General features: G+C 39.3%; 2 protein-coding genes across 6 annotated transcripts in view; one reads left to right on the top strand and one right to left on the bottom strand.

The window, feature by feature from the left end:
- Positions 1-569: 569 nt before the first annotated feature.
- On the top strand, positions 570-17,412 carry naaladl1 (N-acetylated alpha-linked acidic dipeptidase like 1). The gene is made up of 19 exons (XM_061729565.1): positions 570-839; positions 972-1,144; positions 1,989-2,110; positions 4,623-4,742; positions 6,118-6,310; positions 6,464-6,557; positions 6,652-6,756; positions 7,045-7,130; positions 7,219-7,338; positions 7,424-7,509; positions 7,683-7,746; positions 8,583-8,650; positions 8,777-8,868; positions 9,089-9,182; positions 10,043-10,124; positions 10,233-10,406; positions 14,480-14,567; positions 15,803-15,895; positions 16,701-17,412. The coding sequence occupies exons 1-19, from the start codon at positions 643-645 to the stop codon at positions 16,876-16,878; spliced, it is 2,229 nt and encodes a 742-aa protein (XP_061585549.1). The 5' UTR covers positions 570-642; the 3' UTR covers positions 16,879-17,412.
- Positions 17,413-20,852: 3,440 nt separating this feature from the next.
- Positions 20,853-23,690, bottom strand: part of LOC133450723 (atos homolog protein B) — a 32,743-nt gene continuing 29,905 nt past the window's right edge. For all 5 annotated transcript variants that reach the window (XM_061729563.1, XM_061729560.1, XM_061729561.1 and 2 more), the window contains 2 exons: positions 22,837-23,042; positions 20,853-22,132 (listed from right to left, as the gene is read on the bottom strand). In XM_061729563.1, coding sequence (XP_061585547.1) covers positions 21,979-22,132; positions 22,837-23,042 — 360 coding nt within the window. In that variant the 3' untranslated portion in view covers positions 20,853-21,978. The remainder of the gene's footprint in view (positions 22,133-22,836; positions 23,043-23,690) is intronic.

Below are 23,690 nucleotides of genomic sequence, written 5' to 3'. Positions count from 1 at the left end.
TTGTTGTTTGTCTGACATTGACAAAAAATGTCAACAATATTTTTTTAATCACCGTTATCTGTTAAAATAACCACGCAACTTTCAGTGACTGGATGACCAGATCATCTACTGTAGGTGACCAGACATTCTTAATTCCATACAAACACAATTCCAGAAATGCATATTGGTTTGCTATCATCTACATTTCTTTTTTTCTGTCATAATTAGACAAAAGTCAGTTTTAACACGCTCAGAAGAAGAGGTGGAGCATGGTTCAAAGTGGAAATCATGAAATATGGATGCAAATTTCTTTCAATAAGGCTGTGTTAAACTTTTTGGACATTTGCCCTAGCAGAAGATCTGCTGTCTGAGTATCCTTGTTTAAACTAAAACAAATTTCAAATTGTCCATATGGCTCTCATCGTGTGCAAAAACTGGTGTAAAGATTCACTTTTGCGACCAGAGCTATCTTTGTCATACACACACATACAAAGGGATAAAGTTCATCCCCTCTGCAAACATTAATGAGTAAACTTTACAATGACGGTGACACTGATGCCCTAAAACACTCCTTACCTTCGGGGAAAGCTCACTATTAAACCTAGTGCTCAGGGAAACAGAGGCAGAGAGCGCTTCACCGAGTAGATCGGCCTAAGAAGGAGAATGATGAAGCAGGTGTTGCTCGGGATTTTTGGTGGAGCTGCCATAATGACAGTGGGTATCCTCATCGGTCACTACGGCATCGCAAAGAGCGGCTCTGCACCATCCTGGGTGAACGATGTGGCCAAGGATGTGGATGAGAGCATGGTGCAGCAGTTCCTGTCTGAGGTGGATACCACCGAGATTCAAGGAAACCTACAGTGAGTTGATGGAGTTTGATTCTGTTTGTTTCTTATTGTTTTGAAAAAAAGTGTCATAAAAAGGAAAATCAGTTCTTGAGTCAATGTAGATGTTTGTAGTTTACTTTCCTTGTTTCACATCTTTCCTCACAGGGAGCTGACAAAAGTCCCCCACATGGCAACCTCGGCTGGAGACGAGCAGACGGTGAAGTTTATGCTGCAGAGATGGCAGGACTCTGAAACTGGTCTGGATGCGGCTTGGAGAGAGGAATATGCAGTCTATCTTTCCTTCCCAGACCCAAAGAATCCCAATAAGGTCACTGTAGGTGAGTGACATTGATGCTCAATGTCACTGAATGAAGTCTGAGAAGGTTTTGGCATCTTTCTTCATTCAGCCTGCTTAAGGATCTATTTATTCCTTAAATAAACCGTAGGGATGTGATGGAATGAAGTGTAATTAACAAGTAACAGGGAAAACACGGAGATTGCATAATACAAGGAAACAGTACATTTTACAGTTAATTTACAGGACTGTCTCAGAAAATTAGAATATTGTGATAAAGTCCTTTATTTTCTGTAATGCAAAAATGTCATACATTCCGGATTAATTAAAAATCAATTGGAATATTGCAAGCCTTTTATTATTTTAATATTGCTGATCATGGCTTACAGTTTAAGAAAACTAAAATATCCTATCTCAAAAAATTAGAATATTCTGGGAATCTTAATCTTAAACTGTAAACCATAATCAGCAATATTAAAATAATAAAAGGCTTGCAATATTTCAGTTGATTTGTAATGAATCCAGAATGTGTGACATTTTTGTTTTTTTAATTGCATTACAGAAAATAAAGAACTTTATCACAATATTCAAATTTTCTGAGACAGTCCTGTAGTTCATTGCTGTTTTAATGTATGACTTCCAGATGTGACAGCTGTAATCAAATATTTTTTGTGTTTGCAATTCTTTCCCAAGAAAGTATTTTAATCAAACTATGCAAGAGAACAACGTTTAATATGAAAGATGTTAAGTCTACAGGAGACATTGTTGACAAAGATAGAAAGAAGCATTGTACTTGTAGTTCTGTTAGGGGTTTCCAAGTATTTCATTCTGTCTGTGAGTTTCATCCAACATGAGCTGAAGAGTCTCCATGACTCGTTGATTTGCAGTGAACCCCTCGGACACGGTGCTACACACCATCAGACAAACGGAGAAGCCTTACACTGACGACCAAAGACATCCTGATGTGGTTCAGCCGTACGCTGCCTACTCTCCTGCAGGACATGCAAAGGTAAAACCACCCAGGTTACTCAGTGAAGTGGTGGGCAAACATCCTTAGAAACCATTCCATTTAAGTGGGAAATATTTTGATAGAAAAATTGGAACAGTTTAAAGAGAGAGAACAAACAATAAGAATGGACTTGATTGGATTTAACTTTAACTTTGGGTTGGATTCAACCTTAATAATCACCAAGGGGAAACTTCATTGCCACCATGGCCACAACAATACAACATGACCATCAACAATACACATTAACAATATCTTCACCTAGGGACAGCAGTGGATCAATACAACAGCAAAATAACCAGAATATGACCCCCCAAAAAAGGGAGATAAAAGAATACAAATCCATTTAAAAGTGCAATATGCAGCAAGTTAAACAGCTAAGAATATAGCTGCAATTTAAAGTGCACTGTACAAGCAAATATGGCAGCAAGTTATGACAGCCTATGACAGTTGATAGTGGTATCACTATTAAAAGGGTGACTGAGCAGCATGTTTGTACACAAGATCAGCGGTTTCTGAAAACATTTACTGAAACTCTAAAACTCACGTGACGGTCATGTCTCAGACCTGCTGATGAACAGTGAGGATCTCTTTTCCCATAACACACGAGGACCAGTTGTAAAAGGAAAACAAATCTCAAACCTTCTGGAATGCGCTTTTGACCCCACCGTTACCGCAATGATGACCTTTTCTCTGTAAAAAACAAAGAAAAGAGAAAAGATAAGAAGACCCTTCTTTCAACCATGTTTAATGTGAGACACTGCTGGGAAGATATTTTTCTCCAAATGAGTTAAAGGAAAGCATCCACAACATCAAGCACATATGTGAGTGATTGATTAGACAGCTTCATTAGGGCCCGGGCACTTACAGTGCGAAGGCCCTATTGTATCTGTAAGATTTTTTTTTATTTTTCTCATTTTAATTTTCCTGACAAAATTAGGGCCTTTTTACCCCCCTAAACGTGCCCCAAAAGTCACCAAATTTTGCACGCAAGCCAGGCCTGGCGAAAAATTTGATATTTAATGGTTTGCATTAATGGGCGTGGCCTAATGGCTCAACAGCGCCCCCTAGAAAACTTTGTGCCTCAAGCCCCATAATACGGTTTGACGTACATGTACATGCACGAAAATCGGTACACACCTGTATCATGTCGAACTTAAAGAAAAGTCTCTTGTTGCCATGGCCAAAACCGAACAGGAAGTCAGCCATTTTGAATTAATTGTGTAATTTTGGCGCAATTTATTCCATTTCTTCAGCCGTTAATACGGCCCGAACCGCAACGTGCACCCAGGTGTGTTATACATCAAAATGTGCGTCTTGATCCTGCAAGGATGCGCATTTTCTCTGTCAAAAGCATTACCATGGCGACGATAGACGCCAAAAAGCGCACCCACCTTCATCTGATTGGTTTATATTTGATAGTTCCTACTTTCTGCCATAACCTTTGAATGGTTTGACATAAAGAGTCGTGGCCATGAGTGCGTGGGCCCGTTCATTGCTGTTTGCAGATTTAATTTCCATTTTCTCTCACAGAAAAGCTGCAAATGTTATAGAAATGGATACTTAGTTTCATTAAGGGTGTCATTTTGCAGTCAATATAGTATGTGTGACTTTTCTCTAAAGAAGTTTTAACCATGGATCAGTGAGAGAAGAGTCAGTTGTCCTCCAACAGGAAGGCCCGTGAATTGATTGTAGTCTTGTCCTTTCATGCCAGGACACTGAACCCCTCGTATGGCCAGATATACTGACTCTAAGAATGTGGGAAAAATGCTGCTCCCTCAGCCTGAAATGTCTCACAAAAGACTTATAACTCAACGAGCGGATCTCATTGGACGCCTTTAAGAGGAAGTTGAAGGACTTGGAGGGAAACACATCTAGATGCAGCTGCTTTAATCCATTTTTTTATGTTCAATGTTTTTTGTAAGCCGCTGTTTACATTGTTGTATGTTTTTTTTCCACATATGAACCTTTTTTATGTTGTATGACTGTTTTTATTTACGTCAGAAACTGGTTAAATAAATACAAATAAATTAAAACATAAATACATTTGTATGGGACAAGAAGAAAAATATTCCCTAAAAAGGGATAAAATGCATTAAAATCATTCAAGTCAAGAATGACATGACTATCTAGTCATACTAGGGAAAATAAAACCCAAGGTTACGTACAATTCAGAGTATTGGAAAAAAAACAACAGAAGAAAACATAATAAGGAAGGTAATTTTGAACAATAATTGACAGATTTAAATTGCTTGTTTACTGGAAGAAGAAAAAAACTATTTCCTTACCGACATCGTCAAAGTTAAGACCTTTTGACTGTCTTATCAACCACTGATAACATGAGTAGCTCTATGGAGACCGAAATCCTCATGTCTACCAATTCATCGTGAATAAATCATTTGTTCCATCACTCTGTCCATCAGATCCAGGTTATCATAAAGCTGATGCTGTTATAAGGAAGTAACTAAAGATGCTATGAGTTGCTGCTGACGGTGTGTTGATGTTGTGGTTTTAGGGGAAACTGGTTTACGCCAACCAGGGGAAAACAACGGACTACGCAGAGCTGAACAAGACAATGGACCTCAGAGGAACCATCGCCATCACCAAGTATGGTGGAGCAGGAAGAGGAGATAAAGTGAGTTGTTTTTTCTTTTCTCTGCATAAACACGTTCATCCAAAGTAGACGAAACACTTTCTGCAAAAAGGAACTATTGGAAGGTGATTTCAGCTGTTATTGTAATTAATTTCTCACTTATCAAAGAATACAAATGGCTTTAATGTGAGAAACAGAGAGCATAACAACAATCCCATGTGGACGACAGCCCATGTAAGGAGTCATCAGATGAGAGACGGTCATAGTCAGACTGGGAATTGGTTTGGTTACAGCAAAAGCCCAAGTTGAGCTTCCCGGGAATGCAGTGCTTTAGTTTGTTTCAATACTGCATGAAACTCACAGGTAAATTCACATTATACCTAGAGCTAAGCACGGTGGAGGTGCTATCATGCTGTCTGGCCACTTTGCATAATGAAATACTAAAAACATTGAATGTATGAAAAGTGAGGAAATCACAGGATTACAATAGCTTTTTATTGCCACATTTACCACTAAAGCCTGAATTATGGTTCGGCATCAAAACGACGCCGTGCACATGCCGTCACCGTGACGCCGTCGTGAACCCTTTGGACTTCTCCGTCACTCCATTTCGCCGCGGTGCAGTACCCCCCGCGACCACTAATTCGCGATCTTTTCTTGAATGGTTTATCCGACTTTTTCCGGTGACAGTGAATCAAAGAGATAAGGACAACTATTGTGCAAAAAAACACAACCAAAAAAATCACTCATACATGAAGAAAAGAGCGCTGAAAGTTCACGACTGCTTCAAACCGGAAACCGGAAATGCATTGCTACCAAGCGAACCAGTCACAGCCCTCTCGTCTGCGTGTGGTCTGCGTCGCCTCGACGCGTGGTTACAATTTTTGGGAGGTGCACGTCAGTGACGCCGTCAGTGACGGCGTGTGGTCTGCGTCGACGCGTACCCTACAGCGTAGCCACGTCGTCGTTTTGACGCGGAACCATAACTCAGCCTTAACACATCTGCCGAGGACTGTTGAAGCGACAACCGTGGACTCACTGAAACAGTAATGAGTCGTTGCACAAATTATATTGGAAACCTTTGATAAAAAGGAATTATGCCATTGGAAACCTGACTTCCACAAACGTAAAAGAGCTTGAACTCATACGTGTAAATGAAAAGGAAAGATGTTCCCAGACGACTACACGAAATATTTAGAGATTATTTTTGTTTCCAAGGTTGTTGCCATTGCTAGAATATTCCTTTAGCTGAAACAGATGTTTACAAATTACCAAGTGTGATGAAACACAAAAATCTTCTGGTGTCTCACAAAACAAATGTCTCTCAGTCTTAACTCTCACTTGATTGAAAGAGTGAATCAATAAAATAGGTAAATGAAATTCAGCGTCTTTTCAAATAAATGGGTGTCTCTTTCAGGCCATCAATGCAGAGCCATACGGCGTCGTCGGCGTGCTGGTGTACACCGATCCTCTGGACATGAACGATGGTCTCATGTCAGACGCCACAGAGACGTATCCTCACTCCTGGTACCTGCCGCCCTCCGGCGTGGAGAGAGGTTCTTATACCAGGGACTATGGAGACTTGCTCACACCTTACCTGGCTGCCAAAGGTAGCTACTGTCTTGTGTAGAAATTGCTGCACTTTTGCTCCACTACAAATGACAATTTATATAATCCAGTTAAGAACATACACAAAGGCACATACATTTAGTATCTACATTTTTTTTAAATCAGCTTTTAAGAATAATTTCTCTCTTTTGCAGCTGACACCTACAGAATTCCAGAGAGTGATATCAAAGGGTTACCTCCGATTCCCATTCAGCCGATTGGATTTGAGGACGCATACGTATTGATCTGGTTTGTGGAAAATCAGCTTGTGGAACGGATGCAGGTCGTAATTGTTGCCATTTCAAATCAGCAATGTTTTTTTGTCTTGCTTTGGTCTTTTCAGTGCGTTGGGTGGCGCAGCGGCCCCACAGGAATGGCAGGGAGGATTCAACTGTACCTACAACTTTGGTGCTCCAGGGTTCGACACAACATCCACTTTCAACAACAGGTAGTCACCTTAGTTATGGTTATAGAAGTAAACAAACCAGCTAATGTAATTCAAGAGAACAGCAGCAAAAGGAATACAAGGAAACAAAAGAACTAAGAAAAAAATCAAGAAACCCATAATCAAAAGTCCAAAACCATAACAATCAGATGTGGGAAAGAATCGGATCTCAATGTGTCCTGACCTCATAAATACAGTATATGTACGCAGAGCTCCCCAATTATGTGTAAAAATGGCTTATGCCTCTCTGTTCTGTTACTTCACACATCTAAATGTAAATCTGTGTTCCAGTGATGTAGAAATGAACATCTACAACAATGCAACTGTGAAAAACTCCTCCAATGTGATGGGAGTGATCAGAGGGAGTGTTGAGCCAGGTGAGACCGGTGACTTCACGCCAAGCAAAAATATACAGTAATACCAATAGTTTTCAGCTTGTCTTTTTTCTATTTTTTGTGTCGACAGACAGGTATGTGATCTACGGGAACCACCGGGACAGCTGGGTTCACGGTGCCATCGACCCGAGTAGCGGAACGTCGGTCATGCTGGAAATAACCAGGGTGCTGGGCAGGATGGTCAAGCAGGGTGGGAGGACTCAAACATGCAAAGAACCTTTGATTTATTGTTCTTATTATTATTGATGGTTTATCTTTGTGTGTCTCTACGGCAGGTAAATGGAGACCTCGTAGGTCCATCATCTTTGGAAGCTGGGGAGCTGAGGAGTTTGGCCTTATTGGGTCTGCAGAATACACAGAGGTGATTTCAACTGGCTTAGACATAACAAGCTTAATGCAAACGAAAATAAATTAGAAATTAAACTGTTTTTTTAGAAGAAAAAAAAACAGATATGGGAACTTTTTTCTTTATTTTACACACATGAGTATTGGTATTACTTAAAGTATAAATATTACTGATTTTCTCTTTTTCAGGAATATTTTACTATGCTCAGTGAACGCACCATTGCCTACATAAACGTGGACATTGCTGTCTTTGGTAAGGAGCTTCATACTCCACCTATCATGAATGATGAAATGTTATTTATTTGATCAAACATCTCTTATTAAATTGTGTGCAACCAAATGCAGGCTCAAGGAGGAGGCGGATTATGAGAAGAATAATATATAAAGCACTTATGAAATAATGAGTAATGTTATATTTAAACTCAAATTTTATATCAAAGCAAATCCAGCACACAAGAGGTTCATTACAGTATTTTTTTTTTTTGCATTGTTTTGCATTTTCTTGGTCCAGTTTTTACAAATGTTTGATACAGTTTCTCATTCTACAATTCTGACAACAAAATAATTTTAAAATTCCTTTTTATTTGATGGATTACATAATTATAATCCATCAAAAAAATAATTAATTAAAATAATTAAAATATTGCAATGGAGCTCTGTTCTTGATTTTATGGAGGAAATCGTGTCATAATTACGAAGCTATAATGATATACAGTGTTGCCCATAATATTCAAATAAAACACTTTTTCCTCCTCTCATGAAATAATTATGAATAAAATTGGTCTAAAAAGGGGAAAGGTTTATGAAAAAGAAAACTACAAATATCATACATTTAGACAATTATTCTACAAATATAAAAATGGTTCCAATTTCATGGACAGCCTTGTATAATAATGCAGGACATAAGTCACAGGAAAAAAATCCATATGTAGTTTCCTGATTATATTTATCTATATATCTCTCACTGTAAGAGCAAAAAAGATAATAAAAGAAAAACCTGAAAGATATTTGAATGAAGTCCTGGATTTGGCTCCAGACCTGTGTGGTTGTTGTTAGTAGCGATGTTAACTCCACCCTTCCCCTCCTCAGCCAACGCCACCCTCCGGGCCTCAGGGATGCCGTCGGTGCAGAACGTCATCTTCCAAGCCACAAAACAGGTCAGAATCAAATACAATACTGCCTCGTGTGGATTCAGCCGTTTCCCTCCAGCACTGCAAGTAAAACAAATGTACTATTGGCCAGACGGAAAGAATGTGACACATGGAAGTGTGTTTGATCACCAGGTGGATGCGCCCGGCCTCGACTCCACATCTGTGTACGACAACTGGAAGCGTTTTACCAACAGGACAAGCCCGGCCCACGGACTCATTCCCAGGTACTGAGGTGGAGAGACGCCCTGCTGATTTACCATCATCTGATCTGCAGCCAGGAACATAAATGTCTGTCTGAATGTTTACTAAACTTTCCTTTAGGCACCGACCGGTTAAATGATTGCAATCTGTCATCATTTAAATATGATCCAATATGAAATGATGTTTTTCCTCCATGATCAGTAAAGGATGTTTAACAGTTTGTTTTTGTTTTTCCAACTACAGGTTGGGATATCTAACAGGAGCAGGGAGTGATTATGCTGCCTTCGTCCACCACCTGGGAATCGCCTCCATGGATATTTCATACACATATGACAGGGTATTAAAAATGTCTTCATCAAAACTGCTGAGTGACGCGGATTTCAGAGCTTTTTGGTCTGAAGCACTTGTGTTGATTTTAGTATGTCGTTAAATATGGGTGGGACGATACGGGTAACTCACGATTCAATATAGTGGCGATATGTGGCCCACGATAACGATAATATCACGATATCTACGATATTCAATATATTGTAAGAAATGTTATCAACAATATATCATGATATATGTGACTGAAAAAGAAAAAATACCCATAAAAAGGAAAACGTCCGTAGTTATGCATTTATTCAATGCTAAAACTTCATACAATGTACAAAGAAAGTGCATTTGTATAAAGCCTCACTGCCTTCTAGGCTTGTAAATGTAAACACTGTACAGCTGGACAAATTAAAGTGCATGAACATTAACACGTTTTATTTAAACCAGGACAGTGCACTGCTTTGTTTCTAATACTGAAAAGTCAGTAAGCAACTTAATTTTGATAGTACCTCACTGCCTGCTAGTCTTGTAAATGTAAACACTGTACAGCTGGACTAATTGAAGTGCATGAACAATAGTGCGGTGACAACCGTGTAAATCCATTATGTGTGTTGTAATAAAATATCGATATTTGCCGTCAGTTTATCGATAAACTTATTGCGACAGAAAGTGCAACAATATATTGCAATATCGATTTTTTTCCCCACCACTATCGTTAAATATGATCTAAATATTCTGACTGGGAAACAATTGAAACAAACGAGTTAGATTTTATCTTTTATTTCAAGGAAGTTAACACTTGTTTATTTCAGCGTGTTCATCAAAGTTGTATTTTGCTCATTTGATGTCATTCTAATTGTATGGCTCTTATTGCTGGTACAGAGTAAAACAAATGCTCGGATTTATCCCGCCTACCACACAGCATACGACACCTACGACTACGCCTCAAAGTTCATCGATCCTGGTAAGCTTTGCCAAATTTTCCATTTTTCCATTCATATTCTATCACTGAGGTGGAGCTGACAAATGATGCATATTTGCTTCAAAAGTCTCGTGTTTCTTTTCCTCTCAGGATTTTTCAGTCACCAAGCGGTGGCCAGGACAGCAGGAAATGTCCTGATCCGCCTGGCTGACAGTCTGGTGCTGCCGTTGAGCTGCAGGGACTACGCTGAGAGTCTGGAGCAGTACCTGGACACGGCAGTGGGTCTTTATGAGACAAAACTGCAGGCTAAAGGAATCTCCATCGGTGAGTTTGACACCACAGCATCCAGTACTGGAGTTGAGGGGGGATGGCATCCCTCATGAAATAAAAACGGTCCAAATCATCCCCCCTGTAAAACTGCCATCCACCCTTTCCATCCCTTATGTCATTTCATCAATGAATGTGGTTTTACTACTATTTCAACATTTAGGGCCTGATTTACTAAGATCCTAAATAAAGAGTACTAAATTGCGTGTGCACTGAAAAAGTTTGCACGTGCTGTTGTTGTGTGGTTTGCGGGTGATCAACTAAGATTGCGTGCGCAATTGATAACAGGTGCAAACTGCAGTATTTAAATGAGGTGTTGCGTGTCTTACGGTTTGCGCCATGGAGAGTCTGGATGGAAAACAGGATAGTTGCAAGCGCAAAATGAAATTTGACGAGTTGGAGTTAGAGATATTAGTGGAAGAGGCAAATAAACACATTCATGAACTACAACAAAGAAATTTAAACATTACCAAAAGAAACGCAATATGGGAGAAAATCTCTGATAGAATAAATGCAGTTGGTAAGACAAAAAGAACGGCAGATGAGGTTAAAAGAAGGTGGCAAGATATAAGGCGAAGAACTAAAGAAAAAGTGGCCTTTAATAAAACTTGTGCAACCATTTTAAAAATAGCATGCAGCAGAATAAAGACTCTCTCTCTGCGTATTCTTTGATTTTGGCGATGTCGCCTCCTTGCCACAATAACAGCAGCAGCAGATTAGCACCTTCCTTTCGAACGTATTAAATACAGACGCAATCACAATACGCGCAATAACTTTCAGACTTGGTAAATCTCATTGCGTGTGGTAAATGAACCTATTTGCATTTTCCCCTCCCAGTATTTAGCGCTTTCTGGCGGGTACGCCCCATATTGATTATTCATCAGGGCAAAAGTACTAAATGAACAGCGTGTGCTATTTTGCTCATTTGAGAGGCGCAGTCCTCTTTGCACGCTGTTATTAGATCAGCTTGCACATTGGTTTGCGGGTGCTGTCAAGTTTGCACACGTTTTTACGCACGCAAACCTTTAGTAAATCAGGCCCTTAGAGTCATCACCAGAAAAATACCAGAAAAATTACTTTTTTCACCTGTTTCAAGTAAATTTTCAATTGAAATAAGTAGAAAAATCTGCCAGTGGGACAAGATTTATCTTCTTATTACAAGCAAAAAAATCTTGTTCCACTGGCAGATTTTTCTATTTATTTTAAGTGAAAATCTACTTGAAACAGGTGAAAATTGTTGTTTTTTCCCATGATGAGTCTTGTTTTAAGTGTAATGAGATTTCTTTTACTAAAATGAGACATTTTAACTAGAAATAAGACAAATATTCTTAAGATTTTGAGTTTTTGCATTGATCCATTTTACTTATCCTGTGAAGGACAGAATCATATTGATAAGTTCAGAAAAGTGTTTTTTATTGTTGTGTTTTGATGTATTTGATGTAAGCCCAGTGGATATTTAAAGCTTACAGAAGGCTGCATTTAACTGCTGCTATGTCATTCCTGCAGTATTTCTGCAGGTGTTTTGGTCACTGCTATTATTTGTAATATATTATATTATTTCTAATCAGCACAAATTATCTGTCCCCATATGATAAAATCCACCATCCCCCCTTATTTTTTTTTTACAACTCGAGTACTGACAGCGTCCAACATGCAACATAAAATGTCATCATGCAGCAACATTTATTTTGCCTTGTGTCCTACGGTTGATAGCTTAATGTTCCAGCTGAGGCTGTGTTTGTGAATTAAATTTTTGTGCACTCTTTGATGCAGTAAACATCTGTACTTATACTTCACAAACAAGGCCAGCAATGAAATCCACATGAATGCTTCTTTTAATGTTATTTCCATGATGCTGTTGAAAGATGAGGTGAACAGCAATGTGGAGAAAGCTTGAGCTCTCCAGAACAGCGTCTGCATACAAACAACAACGTTTGCAGTGCAGGTGGGAATAAACGTTACATAAAAGATATCCATTTAATTACGGAAAATCAGTTACAGTTAAAGAGGAAAAGGGGCATTTGATTGCATAAATCAAAGTAAAATGTTGTGCAACACAAGAAAAATAAATGAAAAAGCAGGTGTTTGTGAAGAAGGGAGGATGAGGCTGATGAAGGCTGACTAGAAAAACTGGAGTTTAACCTTCAAATATTGCAAAAAAAAGGCTGAAAGAAAAAGTCAATTTGATGAAAAAGATTAAGTGATTTATTGTCCTTTAAATATTGTCCAGTGAGAAAACGTTGTACTGCACTACTTTTATTTTTATTCCACTGTATATATTACTGTTTATATTTTATAATTATATATCTTTTACTTTTTTTAACCTTCTTTCGCTGCATGTGTGTGATGTGTGTACTGCTGCTGCACAAAGCAAATTTCCCCACTGAGGGATGAATAAAGGACTATCTAATCTAATCTAATAAAAATGCAGCAGTCAGAAAAAATATATTTACAAAATACTAATGAAACCCCATCGGGTCTACACAGCAACACAGCCCTTCTCTGACTCAACAGGCAGTATAGTCCATACCACTACTGCTCGGGGGTCATGTTCTGGGTATGGGTCTCTGGAAAGCGTCTAGAGACAACTTTTGTTGTATTAGACGCTATATAAATAAAATTGAATTGAATTGAACCACCTTTAATTGGAATTCATTAATCAATTAACCCCCACAGGCCTTTTTTGTATATCCAAAATCATTACAAGGTCTATTTACACTTATTTCCCACACCTAAAGGTGCTCATCAGATCATTCACAAAGGAGCTCAACTCAGAACAAACCCACTTTAACCCCACAGTTGGTATGGACCGGGAAGATGGACTGAGCATTTCCCTACTCATTACTCCAAAACCAGGAAGCACTGTGGTCAGAAAAACAATATAATTAGACACAAACTCAAGATTACCAATCTTCACATAATATAGAGATAACCAAAACCAAAATGTGTTGTGTGTGTGATTACAGAAAGTTTATGAGCCTAAATAGCACAGGAAACTTACTTTGATGTTAAATGTAGCTCAGTGTGTGCAGCCCCCAAACTAGGGTTGCCAACTCCCTGAAAAATAAAAAAGGGAAACTTCATCAACCCGATTGCCTTCACCTTTCCTGGCGTGGTGAATTTTTTTAGCCCCTTTTTTTGTGGGTGAAATGATTTTTTAACTATTTGACTCGAACCTGAATTGAATTAGATGCATATTTTTGAATGCCATGAACACATAGAAAACAAATTATTATCCAGCAATTCACTTTAATACAAAATAACAAAATGAACTGAATGTCCAGCTTAACTTAAAATTGTATAAATTAATATAAAACAATAGAAAGAAAGCAGAACATCCATTCTGTAATAGTGCACATTTTTAGTGCAATAACAAAAGTGCAAACAGAAAGTCTGTAGAAAACCTGTAAACATATTTGTGCCTCAAGGCCATGACTGTAGCTACAGTTGTAGTAAAACAGAAAAAAATAACTTACGTACTCAACAGCTCTATGCCATTTTCCATTGGCATTTTATGACTATTTTTTGACTTTCAAATACGGGACAAAGTGCATCCCTTTTCATCTCAATACGGGACTCTTACTTTAGTGTGTAAATACGGGAGATTACGTTTTTCAAGGGACGGTTGCCAACCCTACCCCAAACTAACACCAGCATGCTACCTGGCTACCATGTGGTCGGTGTAATGGATGATGGTGCGATGTGCTGATGTGGTATATTACTAGTGGCAGGGGAAACTGCCATAATGAGAAACCGATGCCCTGCAGACGGTGTGGTAACCGTGGTGATGCTAGTGCTGACAGAAACTTCCTGAAGTTAAGGAAAAGCGTATATTCTGATGCCAGAGACACAGAGTTCTGTATTCTGGTGCCAAAAATGGTTACAAACAGTTATGAGTACATAAACCGCAGGGAGCTGCTGTATAACCTGGTGGTAGTGACGGTTGAAGGTAGTTGAGGGAGAAAGGATGAACTTGCTCGCGAAGATTCACAGTGGGGCAATGAGGGCAGCTACTGTACGTGGAGCTTTCCCACTCAACGACTCTCACAGTGACCTGTGTTTCATTTCAGAACCACTAAAACGTGCAGTGGCCAACTTTCGCAGCGCAGCCGACCGTCTGGACGAGGTGATTCAGAGCTCAGACCTGGCGAATGAAACGTAGGTGCATACACACTAAGGGCCATCCCAATGTTCACCCTACTCCCTACCACTAGCCCTCACCCACTACCACTTCACCCTCAAAATGAAGCCACAGGCCCTTGTAATCTTCCCTAGGGATTGGGACACCACTTGCTACGTCACTGCGTGGTTTACTTTCGGGTACGTAAGCGACTGTGTAGTTACGTTTGCACAAACGTCACACCATATCAGGAAGCCGAGAGCTAGAAGCTGTTTTAATTTCCGCTGTAGCGCTGTTAATATGCCACTTTATTAAGTTTTAATATTTTTTCAGGCGTAAAAGTAACTGTTAAGATCCCCAACCTGGGCTCAGTTTATCCAAATAACGCCTGTTAAGAAATTTGCTCCGATGTTTTCGGGGATGAGAAGAGCCGCCGGCTCGGGAGCAGCAGCTGGTTCCGCGTTAAATCGACGCAGAGCCTATGGCGTAGGTTACGCGGCGACGTGCACCGTACGGCGCGCGTCGCCGTGTAACCTACGCCGTAGGCTCTGCGTTATATATTATGAAAGTAAAATATATATTTCTCGCTAGAAATGTCATCAAAATGCATTTTTATGCAGAAACTAACTCAAAATATTGATTTTATTCACTAAAAAAGCATTCGTAAAGCATTCTGGGAAAGAGTTCCAAAGAGGAATTGGGACACCACTACCCTTACGGGAACGCGCAAATTCAGGAGTAGTGCTGACAAGTAGGACTAGGGGGGGGATTGGGACTGGCCCAAATACACAGGCGTATTATCCACCAGACTGTTCCCACTTGCAGCTCGTCACACAGTGACTCTTGGTCCGGAGCGTCTAATTCTCTCTTTTGCTTCTTTGAGTGAAGTGAGGTAACGTTGAAAACCTCACAAAAAAGTACTTTAATTGGTCATCAAAATACTACAATAACAGAGCAAACAAAGTCAAAATAAAGACCAAATGAATCGAAAGAAGCTAAAAACAGGAGTTCCAGTTTTGTTCTTAAACATTAGTCAGGTTGCAATCATCCTTCTCCTTTCCAAGCGTCTTGTCTGTCTCAGATGTTAGAAGTGCAGAATCATTTACTCAGAAGGCAGATACTTCACACACCTGTGCATTAGCTGCTGTGGTGCAGATCCCTGACCAGGAAATACTGATGGATACAAACTGATAAGAACATCTCAGGACCAAGAATCAACATGTGACTCGGACAGAGGAACGGCGTCCACCTTCTCTCTCCTCCTTTCTTTCAGGCCATTGAAGGTGCGAAGGATCAACGACCAGCTCATGCTGCTTGACCGGGCGTTCTTGAATCCTCTGGCCTTCCCGGATAAATATGCATTTCGGTAAAACATTTATATTTCCAGGAGTATAAACTGTTTTTTTGTGGTGTATTCAAAGCCATTATTTAAAAAAAGAACAGACAATTTAACTGAATTTATCCTGGTGTTTGAGGTTTTCACAGGCTGCCATTAAAACTTACAGCAATCTTAGTGAGTGGGCTATTAACACACAATGGTAGGAGTACACAAGGGTCCTCAGATTTAACTGAGAAGCCCCCTGACTGTACGATTAAACAGGTATACAGGACTGTCTCAGAAAATTAGAATAAAGTTGTGATAAAGTTCTTTATTTTCTGTAATGCAATTAAAAAAACAAAAATGTCATACATTCTGGATTCATTACAAATCAACTGAAATATTCCAAGTCTTTTATTATTTTAATATTTCTGATTATGGTTTACAGTTTAAGATTAAGATTCCCAGAATATTCAATTTTTTTTAGATATGATATTTGAGTTTTCTTAAGCTGTAAGCCATGATCAGCAATATTAAAATAATAAAAGGCTTGCAATATTTCAGACATTTTTGATTTTCTAATTGCATTACAGAAAATCACAATATTCTAATTTTCTGAGACAGTCCTGTACGATTAAACGGGTAAAGCAGATGGATGGATGATCCCTGGAAACTTAGTGGACTTAAGTGCATTGAATAAAGTCGCCACTAGGGGGAGATCTTTCTCAGCCTCAGTACCTCGTACACGTTGCATTATTCTGGAGAGAGATGACATGATCAGTGATTTGTGCTTATGTTTGGTGTAGCACATCTGCTCTGACTGGGGTTTCCCTCTTTGTTTCAACACACACAGGCATGTCATCTGGGCTTCCAGTAGTGCTGGAAAGGCAACGTTCCCAGGTCTAGCAGACGCCTTTGCCAAGGCCGAGCTATCAGGACTGCCCAGCGACTGGGCAAGAGTCCACTACCACCTGTCGGTGGTGAGCCAAGCCATCGACGGCGCCGCCAGCACGCTGACTGATGTCATATAAGCACCGCCTGGGAGCAAGAGCTGCACAAACGCAGCCCTTTAATCAGGACACAGGGACCTTGACATCGCCGGACATCCAATGATGAAACTATTTAAGAGATTAGATCAGGAAGGTTGATGTTTCAATGTCATCTCTTCCTTTTTGATTGTGGTTTAGATCACCTTTCTTTTAAACTTGTTGGATTTGATGAAATGTTTTCCTCAGTGTTGTTTTGTTTTTCCCTGTTGCACATGAAGGTGCATTCTTTTGGAAAAATTCACCACGTGGCTTTATTTCTTCAAAATGCATTCTGAGGGCAGCTTTCTCTCTTTTTATTATGTTAATTTAGGATAAGAGGACACACTTCAGCGATCCCTGGTGTTTGGAAGATCCTAAATTAGGAAATCTAGGGTCATTGGGGTTCAACGGAAACCCTGCAACTGCTTTTTCATGCATCATGGGCACGGGTTTATTCATATCAGTGAAGTCAAAATGTAAAAATATCTTGTAGTTATACTGTCTGCAGCTAAATAAAAGTCAGAGTGAATATCCTTATTTGTGCATCATGAAAAGGTTTGAAAAGGAAAATACTGCATATGTACTGTAGCATCAGTTCCTGATGGTGAACTTTACACTCACTACATTTAAAAAGGTTTGACATGGTCTTTGTCGCCTTCTGGGTTGACATGCAGATCCTTGTCCTGGCTTGATATTTGGAGTCATCTGGTGATTTGTTGGCCATATAATCCTCCGATTCTGCTTTCAGGAGCCACAATAATGAGGACTGACCACCATTTTTGATGGGGTAGGGGTCACAGATGACAATTTTGTTATAGTTTCTGTTTTACACTTCTCCAAACCTAAGGAGATAAATATCTTTATCAGAATATCTCTGAGCATCATATACTGCATGCTGTGGTTGCATTGTTCATTTGTGGGTCTATATTTAAAACAAAAAGGTGAGTAATCGTACAAAGTTACTGCAGAACAAAGCTTTTCACTTCTCACTGAAATCACAATTTCTTCTTAGATGATCAACAACTTAAGCTGCTCGAGGATTTTCTAAAATTTTTAAGACTAAAAAAAAAAAATCTGAACTTACAGCTGGGGGAGGAAATTGATGACACATTTATAGAAAATAGATTTATTCGGGTGGGGCTGAAACATTGGCAAGAGACGGGCCGAAACATTGAATCTCTGTATGTCAAATATATTTGATCTGATGGGCACAATGAGCAGCTGAACCCCTGAAACCCTCCGCTGACCAGGAATGAGAAAAGCAGACGCACCGGGGAAGAAAATGGTGCAGTGTGCATTTACTGAGTTTATGATCCAGAAATAATGAGTAAAGACCACATCCCCCTGCAGTTATTGGATGGTGCGCTGGCACACAAAGAGTTTTGAGTTTAAGCTTGACTGATTGGTCCAAAGATTTCTCTAATATATGGCTACTGGCAGCACATGCAAGTCGTCAAGGATATCTGTTCGTGTGCAAATTAATGTGTAACCTTTCAGAAAAAACACAAACCATGTAAGTAGGCCAGATCCTCCTTACCCTTGATACCAGTGGGAAGGGGGGGGGGACTCAACCGTGTGTCACAGTCCGGTTTATATGAAGTGAACAAAGACTTGGATTGCAGTGTGTGAGCTCCTCAGCCTGCTGCACTGGTGCAGTCGTAAAGGTGTAGCTGCAGCAGCCGCTCCTTCCTCCAGGGGTCACAAAATGCCCAGAGACTAAAGTAGTGAGACTTTGGTCACTCAGGCTGCAAGAAGAAGCCAAGCGTCCAGTGGAATCAGTCACATAGAGAGATTATTATGTGGTCAGACTTTATCTAATTATTCTACTAATACAGATTATCATGTTTTGAAATTAACCATTTTGAGCAACATTTTTCAAGGTTCAAGGTCAGTTTTTAGTCCTCTGGCATTTCGGTTTATGATGTTCCTCAGTATTTTTAGATTTTTTTTCTTTCCAGACTTATTTTTCTTCCCTCTTCAGTGTTGCTGTGTGAATGATTGGACTGATTTGCAAGAGCAGCCAAACATGGTCTCTCTCAGCCAGCGAGGGCCTTCGACTTCACGGAGCAAGCAGTGGATGGAAAAAAAAAAAAAAGAAGCTCATTCCAGCTTAAAATTGTCTCATGCAGATATGTAAATGACTCATTTCAAGGCTGCTATCAAGATGCCTCCTCTGTAGTGTTTTATGATCTGTTTTTTTTTTAGCGATTGACATCAGCAGAGTGTCACTAATTACCTCATCAAAATGGGTATACACTCAATTAAAGCTAGAAGTGGTGTAAATAAACAGCTTATAGATGCTTGATGGAACATTAACTCTTCTCCCAACTGCCCTTAACGGTGTTCGTCACTGCAGATAACTTTACACAATAAAAGTTAAATATCAGATTCGGATTAATCTTGCCGCCAAATGTCTTAAACCAAAATCCTTAAATCGACCAAAGAAGGAACTCAAAATCTTACCAGGAATATTTGTCTTATTTCTAGTTAAAATGTCAAATTTTTTGTCAAAAAATCTCATTACACTTAAAACAAGAGTCATTACCAGAAAAATAACTTGTTATTTGACAAATTTAACCTGTTTCAGGTAAATTTTCACTTGAAATACGGTAAGTAGAAAAATCTGCCAGTGGGAAAAGATTTATCTTCTCATTACAAGCAAAAAAATCTTGTTCCACTGGCAGATTTTTCTACTTATTTTAAGTGAAAATCTACTTGAAACAGGTGAAAATTGTTGTTTTTTCCAGTGATGAATTTTTTTTTTAAGTAATGAGATTTTTTTGACATTTTAACTAGAAATAAGGTAAAATATTCTTGTTAAGATTTAGAGTTTTTGCAGTGTGTAACACCTGAGGCTGACCCCCCCCCACCCGTCTTTTGTAAACTTTTAACGGATTACCAGTCAAAACTGGGAGGACCTTCTCTGTGACTCTAACATGAAACTCAACATCTTATCTAAGTCCATATTTAGGAGTGAACCCAGAGATATAGCAGGACAAATGTTATTTTAAAGCCTAGTTCTTGCGCTGCGACATGTCAAGTTACTGACAAGAGTGTTTCTGGTGTGATATATTAACATTTAGGATTGTTTCATGCCAGAGGCCATCAGGTATCCATCGGCTCCTGGTGATCCCCGCCTCTACAGGACTGTCTCAGAAAATTAGAATATTGTGATAAAGTTCTTTATTTTCTGTAATGCAATTAAAAAAAAAACAAAAATGTCATCCATTCTGGATTCATTACAAATCAACTGAAATATTGCAAGCCTTTTATTATTTTAATATTGCTGATTATGGCTTACAGTTTAAGATTAAGATTCCCAGAATATTCAAATTTTTTTGAGATAGGATATTTGAGTTTTCTTAAGCTGTAAGCCATGATCAGCAATATTAAAATAATAAAAGGCTTGCAATATTTCAGTTGATTTGTAATGAATCCAGAATGTATGACTTTTTGTTTTTGTAATTGCATTACAGAAAATAAAGAACGAATAAAGACGTATTAAGACCAGTACATTTGTATATGTCTGCTGCAAAGTGAGACATTTTCACATGGGGGCGGTCAATGAAGATCGACTCGCCTGCTTGGAGTCCACCCCTAGTGGTCAGTCAAGAGACTGCAGTTTTCCAAACTTCCAAACCGGATGTAGCTCCTTGTTGTTCGAAACCTTATCCCTCTTCTTCTCTTCTTCTCCGTTCCCAGACACAGGACCGAGGAGTGACAGGACTGCTGCGCTTTAGGCTGCCAATCAGATTTCAGCCGAGGCCGATGTCCCTGCTGCCCCGCCCCCAGGATGACGAGCGGTAATGCAGAAAAGTGCAATAGCTCCACAGTGACTGCTACTCAAAAACAAAAACAAGCACGCCTGTACTTGCCAGTCACAGAGTTTATTCTTTTAAATATACATAGACTTTTCCCACTATATTAAATACCCGCCTCCCGCCCCCTCCCTTATCGTCCCTCCCCCTCCCGCCCTCACTCTCCATTCCTCGCTTTCCTCTTCCTACCCCTCCAAAAGAAAGCTTGTCCAAGCTGAAAAACACACTCTACTTTGTGCAGCATATTGCTTATTAAGACATTTGCGAAAAAACATAAATTAAAGATACTACGGATCGTCTTTTTTTTTTTTTTTCTGAACATCTGCTCCGGCTTTACACTGCTTTGAACAGAATCTTGGAAAAAAAAAAAAAAACAAGAGAAAAAAAGAAATGAAAACAGCACAGTGTCCCTCAGTCTGGCTACGTAGAATGAACTGGACTCCCATAAGTACACAGTGATCTCTACTGTGGCAGGTGAAATGGTACGAAGAGAAATAGACTCCTGAGTTGGGTCAAATTAGGTCAATGTGGTTTTAAATCAAGTTGTGTTGCACGAGATATTGAGTCGTGTTGGCCATTTCTGTCACAGCTCTCACGTTCACTAGTGTTTGTCTCCCTGTTCATCTTCTCTCGTCAGAGCTTTACAAGTGCTTTGTTCATTTTCTTTTCTTTTTTTTGTTGTTGTTGTGATATCCAAAAATGCAGAGCTACATTTTTTGGTCCAATGAGGCAGCTGACACTGCAGGCAGAGTGAAGGACAGTGTGAAACGGCACTAGAGGAAAATTCCGGTGTTTAAGTCACAAGGCATGCATGTTAACACTGAACTCGGAGAGAGAGCTGCTATTAAAAGTGTTCCTGCTCTGACACTTTTAGTACGTCATGTGCATGAGTTTGTCAGTCTATTTTGGTGTGTCAGTGTCTGTGCATTTCTTTCCTTGTACAGAAGAAGGCGTTCGGGGAGAAAAGTCCTGCTTTTGATGAGTGTATGCTGGAAAGTAGCCAGATTACGTTTCCGAATATTTTTCAGTGAATGAATGAAAGAAAAACTGCCACGTTTGTCTCTGCAGCATCTTCGATGTGACTCTCCGGGGGAGACTTTAAAAAGGGGGGGACACCTTCCCAAAGACCGACGCTGCATGTGTCTTGTGTGCTTGTGGCAAATCTCATCAAGTCTTATCAAGCTTTGTGTCCATCATTGTTGCGATCCATTTCCCTTCCTCCTCTTCGAGAAGCACAGGAGGGGCTGCATTGGCATCGGAGACCTTCAGAAGGCCGGGCCGTGGGTCACACACGGGGGGAGTATTTAGGGTTTTTTGGCACCTCGGTGAAAGATTTCAGCTCGTACGGGATCCCTGTGTCCACCTCTATGGATTTACGGGAGAATAGCAGCCGGATATCGTTGTGCAAGTAGATCTTCCCAGATTTGGAGCTCTGGAATCTGCCAAAATCATAAAAAAAAAGAAAAAGAAAAATAGGTATGGCAGAAAAAAAGTGTATTCAAGAACCACAAAGTGGATAAAAATAGGCTGCAAGTATTCAGCACTGTGCACTCCTCGATGGACAGATTACAGATCACAGTAATCCCTCGTTTTTCGCGGAGATAGGTGAAATCCGTGACGTAGTAACCTTAATTTTTTTTTACAATTATTATACAAGGCTTCAAATTGTGGATCTGAACGGGAGAATCGTTGCAGAACGTTTTGTCGACATTATGGATTTTGGAGAAAATTTGCAAAATTAAATTTGGCAAGCTGTTTTACGTACATGTATAGTATATATTTAAAAAAAATCTGTTTTTCAGAAAATATAGTATATATTAAACCATAAACATAACCTTATTGACACACAGGAAGTGAAGAAGCGGGGAGACTGTTTAGCCAATCAGAATGCAGAACACGATGCACAATGCAAATCCGTGAATCAGCGAGACCGTGAAAGATGAACCGCGTTATAGCGAGGGATTACTGTATTATAGTTTCTGTTACTTATTTAAGAACTTAGTATTTTGCTTTTTTAAATAACTGACTGATCCCCTGAATAATATATCAGGGGTTCCTGTAGCATGCATTAAAAACGAATGCATAAAAAGTTCAAATACGCACACAAAGTCAAAACGAAAATGATTGAAACGTCAAGTCATACCTGAGATGTATCAAGTAACAGAGAATCTTCTTCCTGTCGAGCACCGCGCCCCCTGGAGACGGCTCGCCCTTCCCCTCCACGCCCTCCTCCACCGGCACCAGGAAGATGCGGTGGCGCAGGAAGGTCATGTGATTAACGGGCATATCGCCAAAGTTGTAGGTCACCAGGAACATCTTCACCACAGTTTTGTTGGGATTGAATAAGGTCTGAAGAGATGTATCAGGGCAAAGTTTAGACATACGCAAAATGAGATGGCAACTAATGGATATGACGAGAATACAAACATATTTTTGCTGACTGAAACTATAAAATACATGGTTTAATCAAATGTCTGGGTTTTTTTTTTTTATTGCCCAGAAAAAGAAACAGATTCAATCCCACCGATGACAAAAGTATTACCTTTTAAGAACCAACATCACAATATTACAAATGTTGCATTTCTATCTTAATGTACAGGACTGTCTCAGAAAATTAGAATATTGTGATTTTCTGTAATGCAATTACAAAAACAAAAATGTCATACATTCTGGATTCATTACAAATCAACTGAAATATTGCAAGCCTTTTATTATTTTAATATTGCTGATCATGGCTTACAATTTAAGAAAACTCAAATATCCTATCTCAAAAAATTAGAATATTCTGGGAATCTTAATCTTAAACTGTAAGCCATAATCAGCAATATTAAAATAATAAAAGGCTTGCAATATTTCAGTTGATTTGTAATTAATCCAGAATGTATGACATTTTTTTTTTTTTTTTTTTTTTTTTAAATTGCATTACAGAAAATAAAGAACTTCATCACAATATTCTAATTTTCTGAGACAGTCCTGTATTTATAAAGACAGGAAAGA

Source organism: Cololabis saira, chromosome 9 (assembly GCF_033807715.1).
Source record: "Cololabis saira isolate AMF1-May2022 chromosome 9, fColSai1.1, whole genome shotgun sequence".
Taxonomy (NCBI): Eukaryota; Metazoa; Chordata; class Actinopteri; order Beloniformes; family Belonidae; genus Cololabis; species Cololabis saira.
The sequence above is the reverse complement of the archived record's forward strand: the minus strand, read 5'-3'. Positions and strand labels throughout refer to the sequence as shown.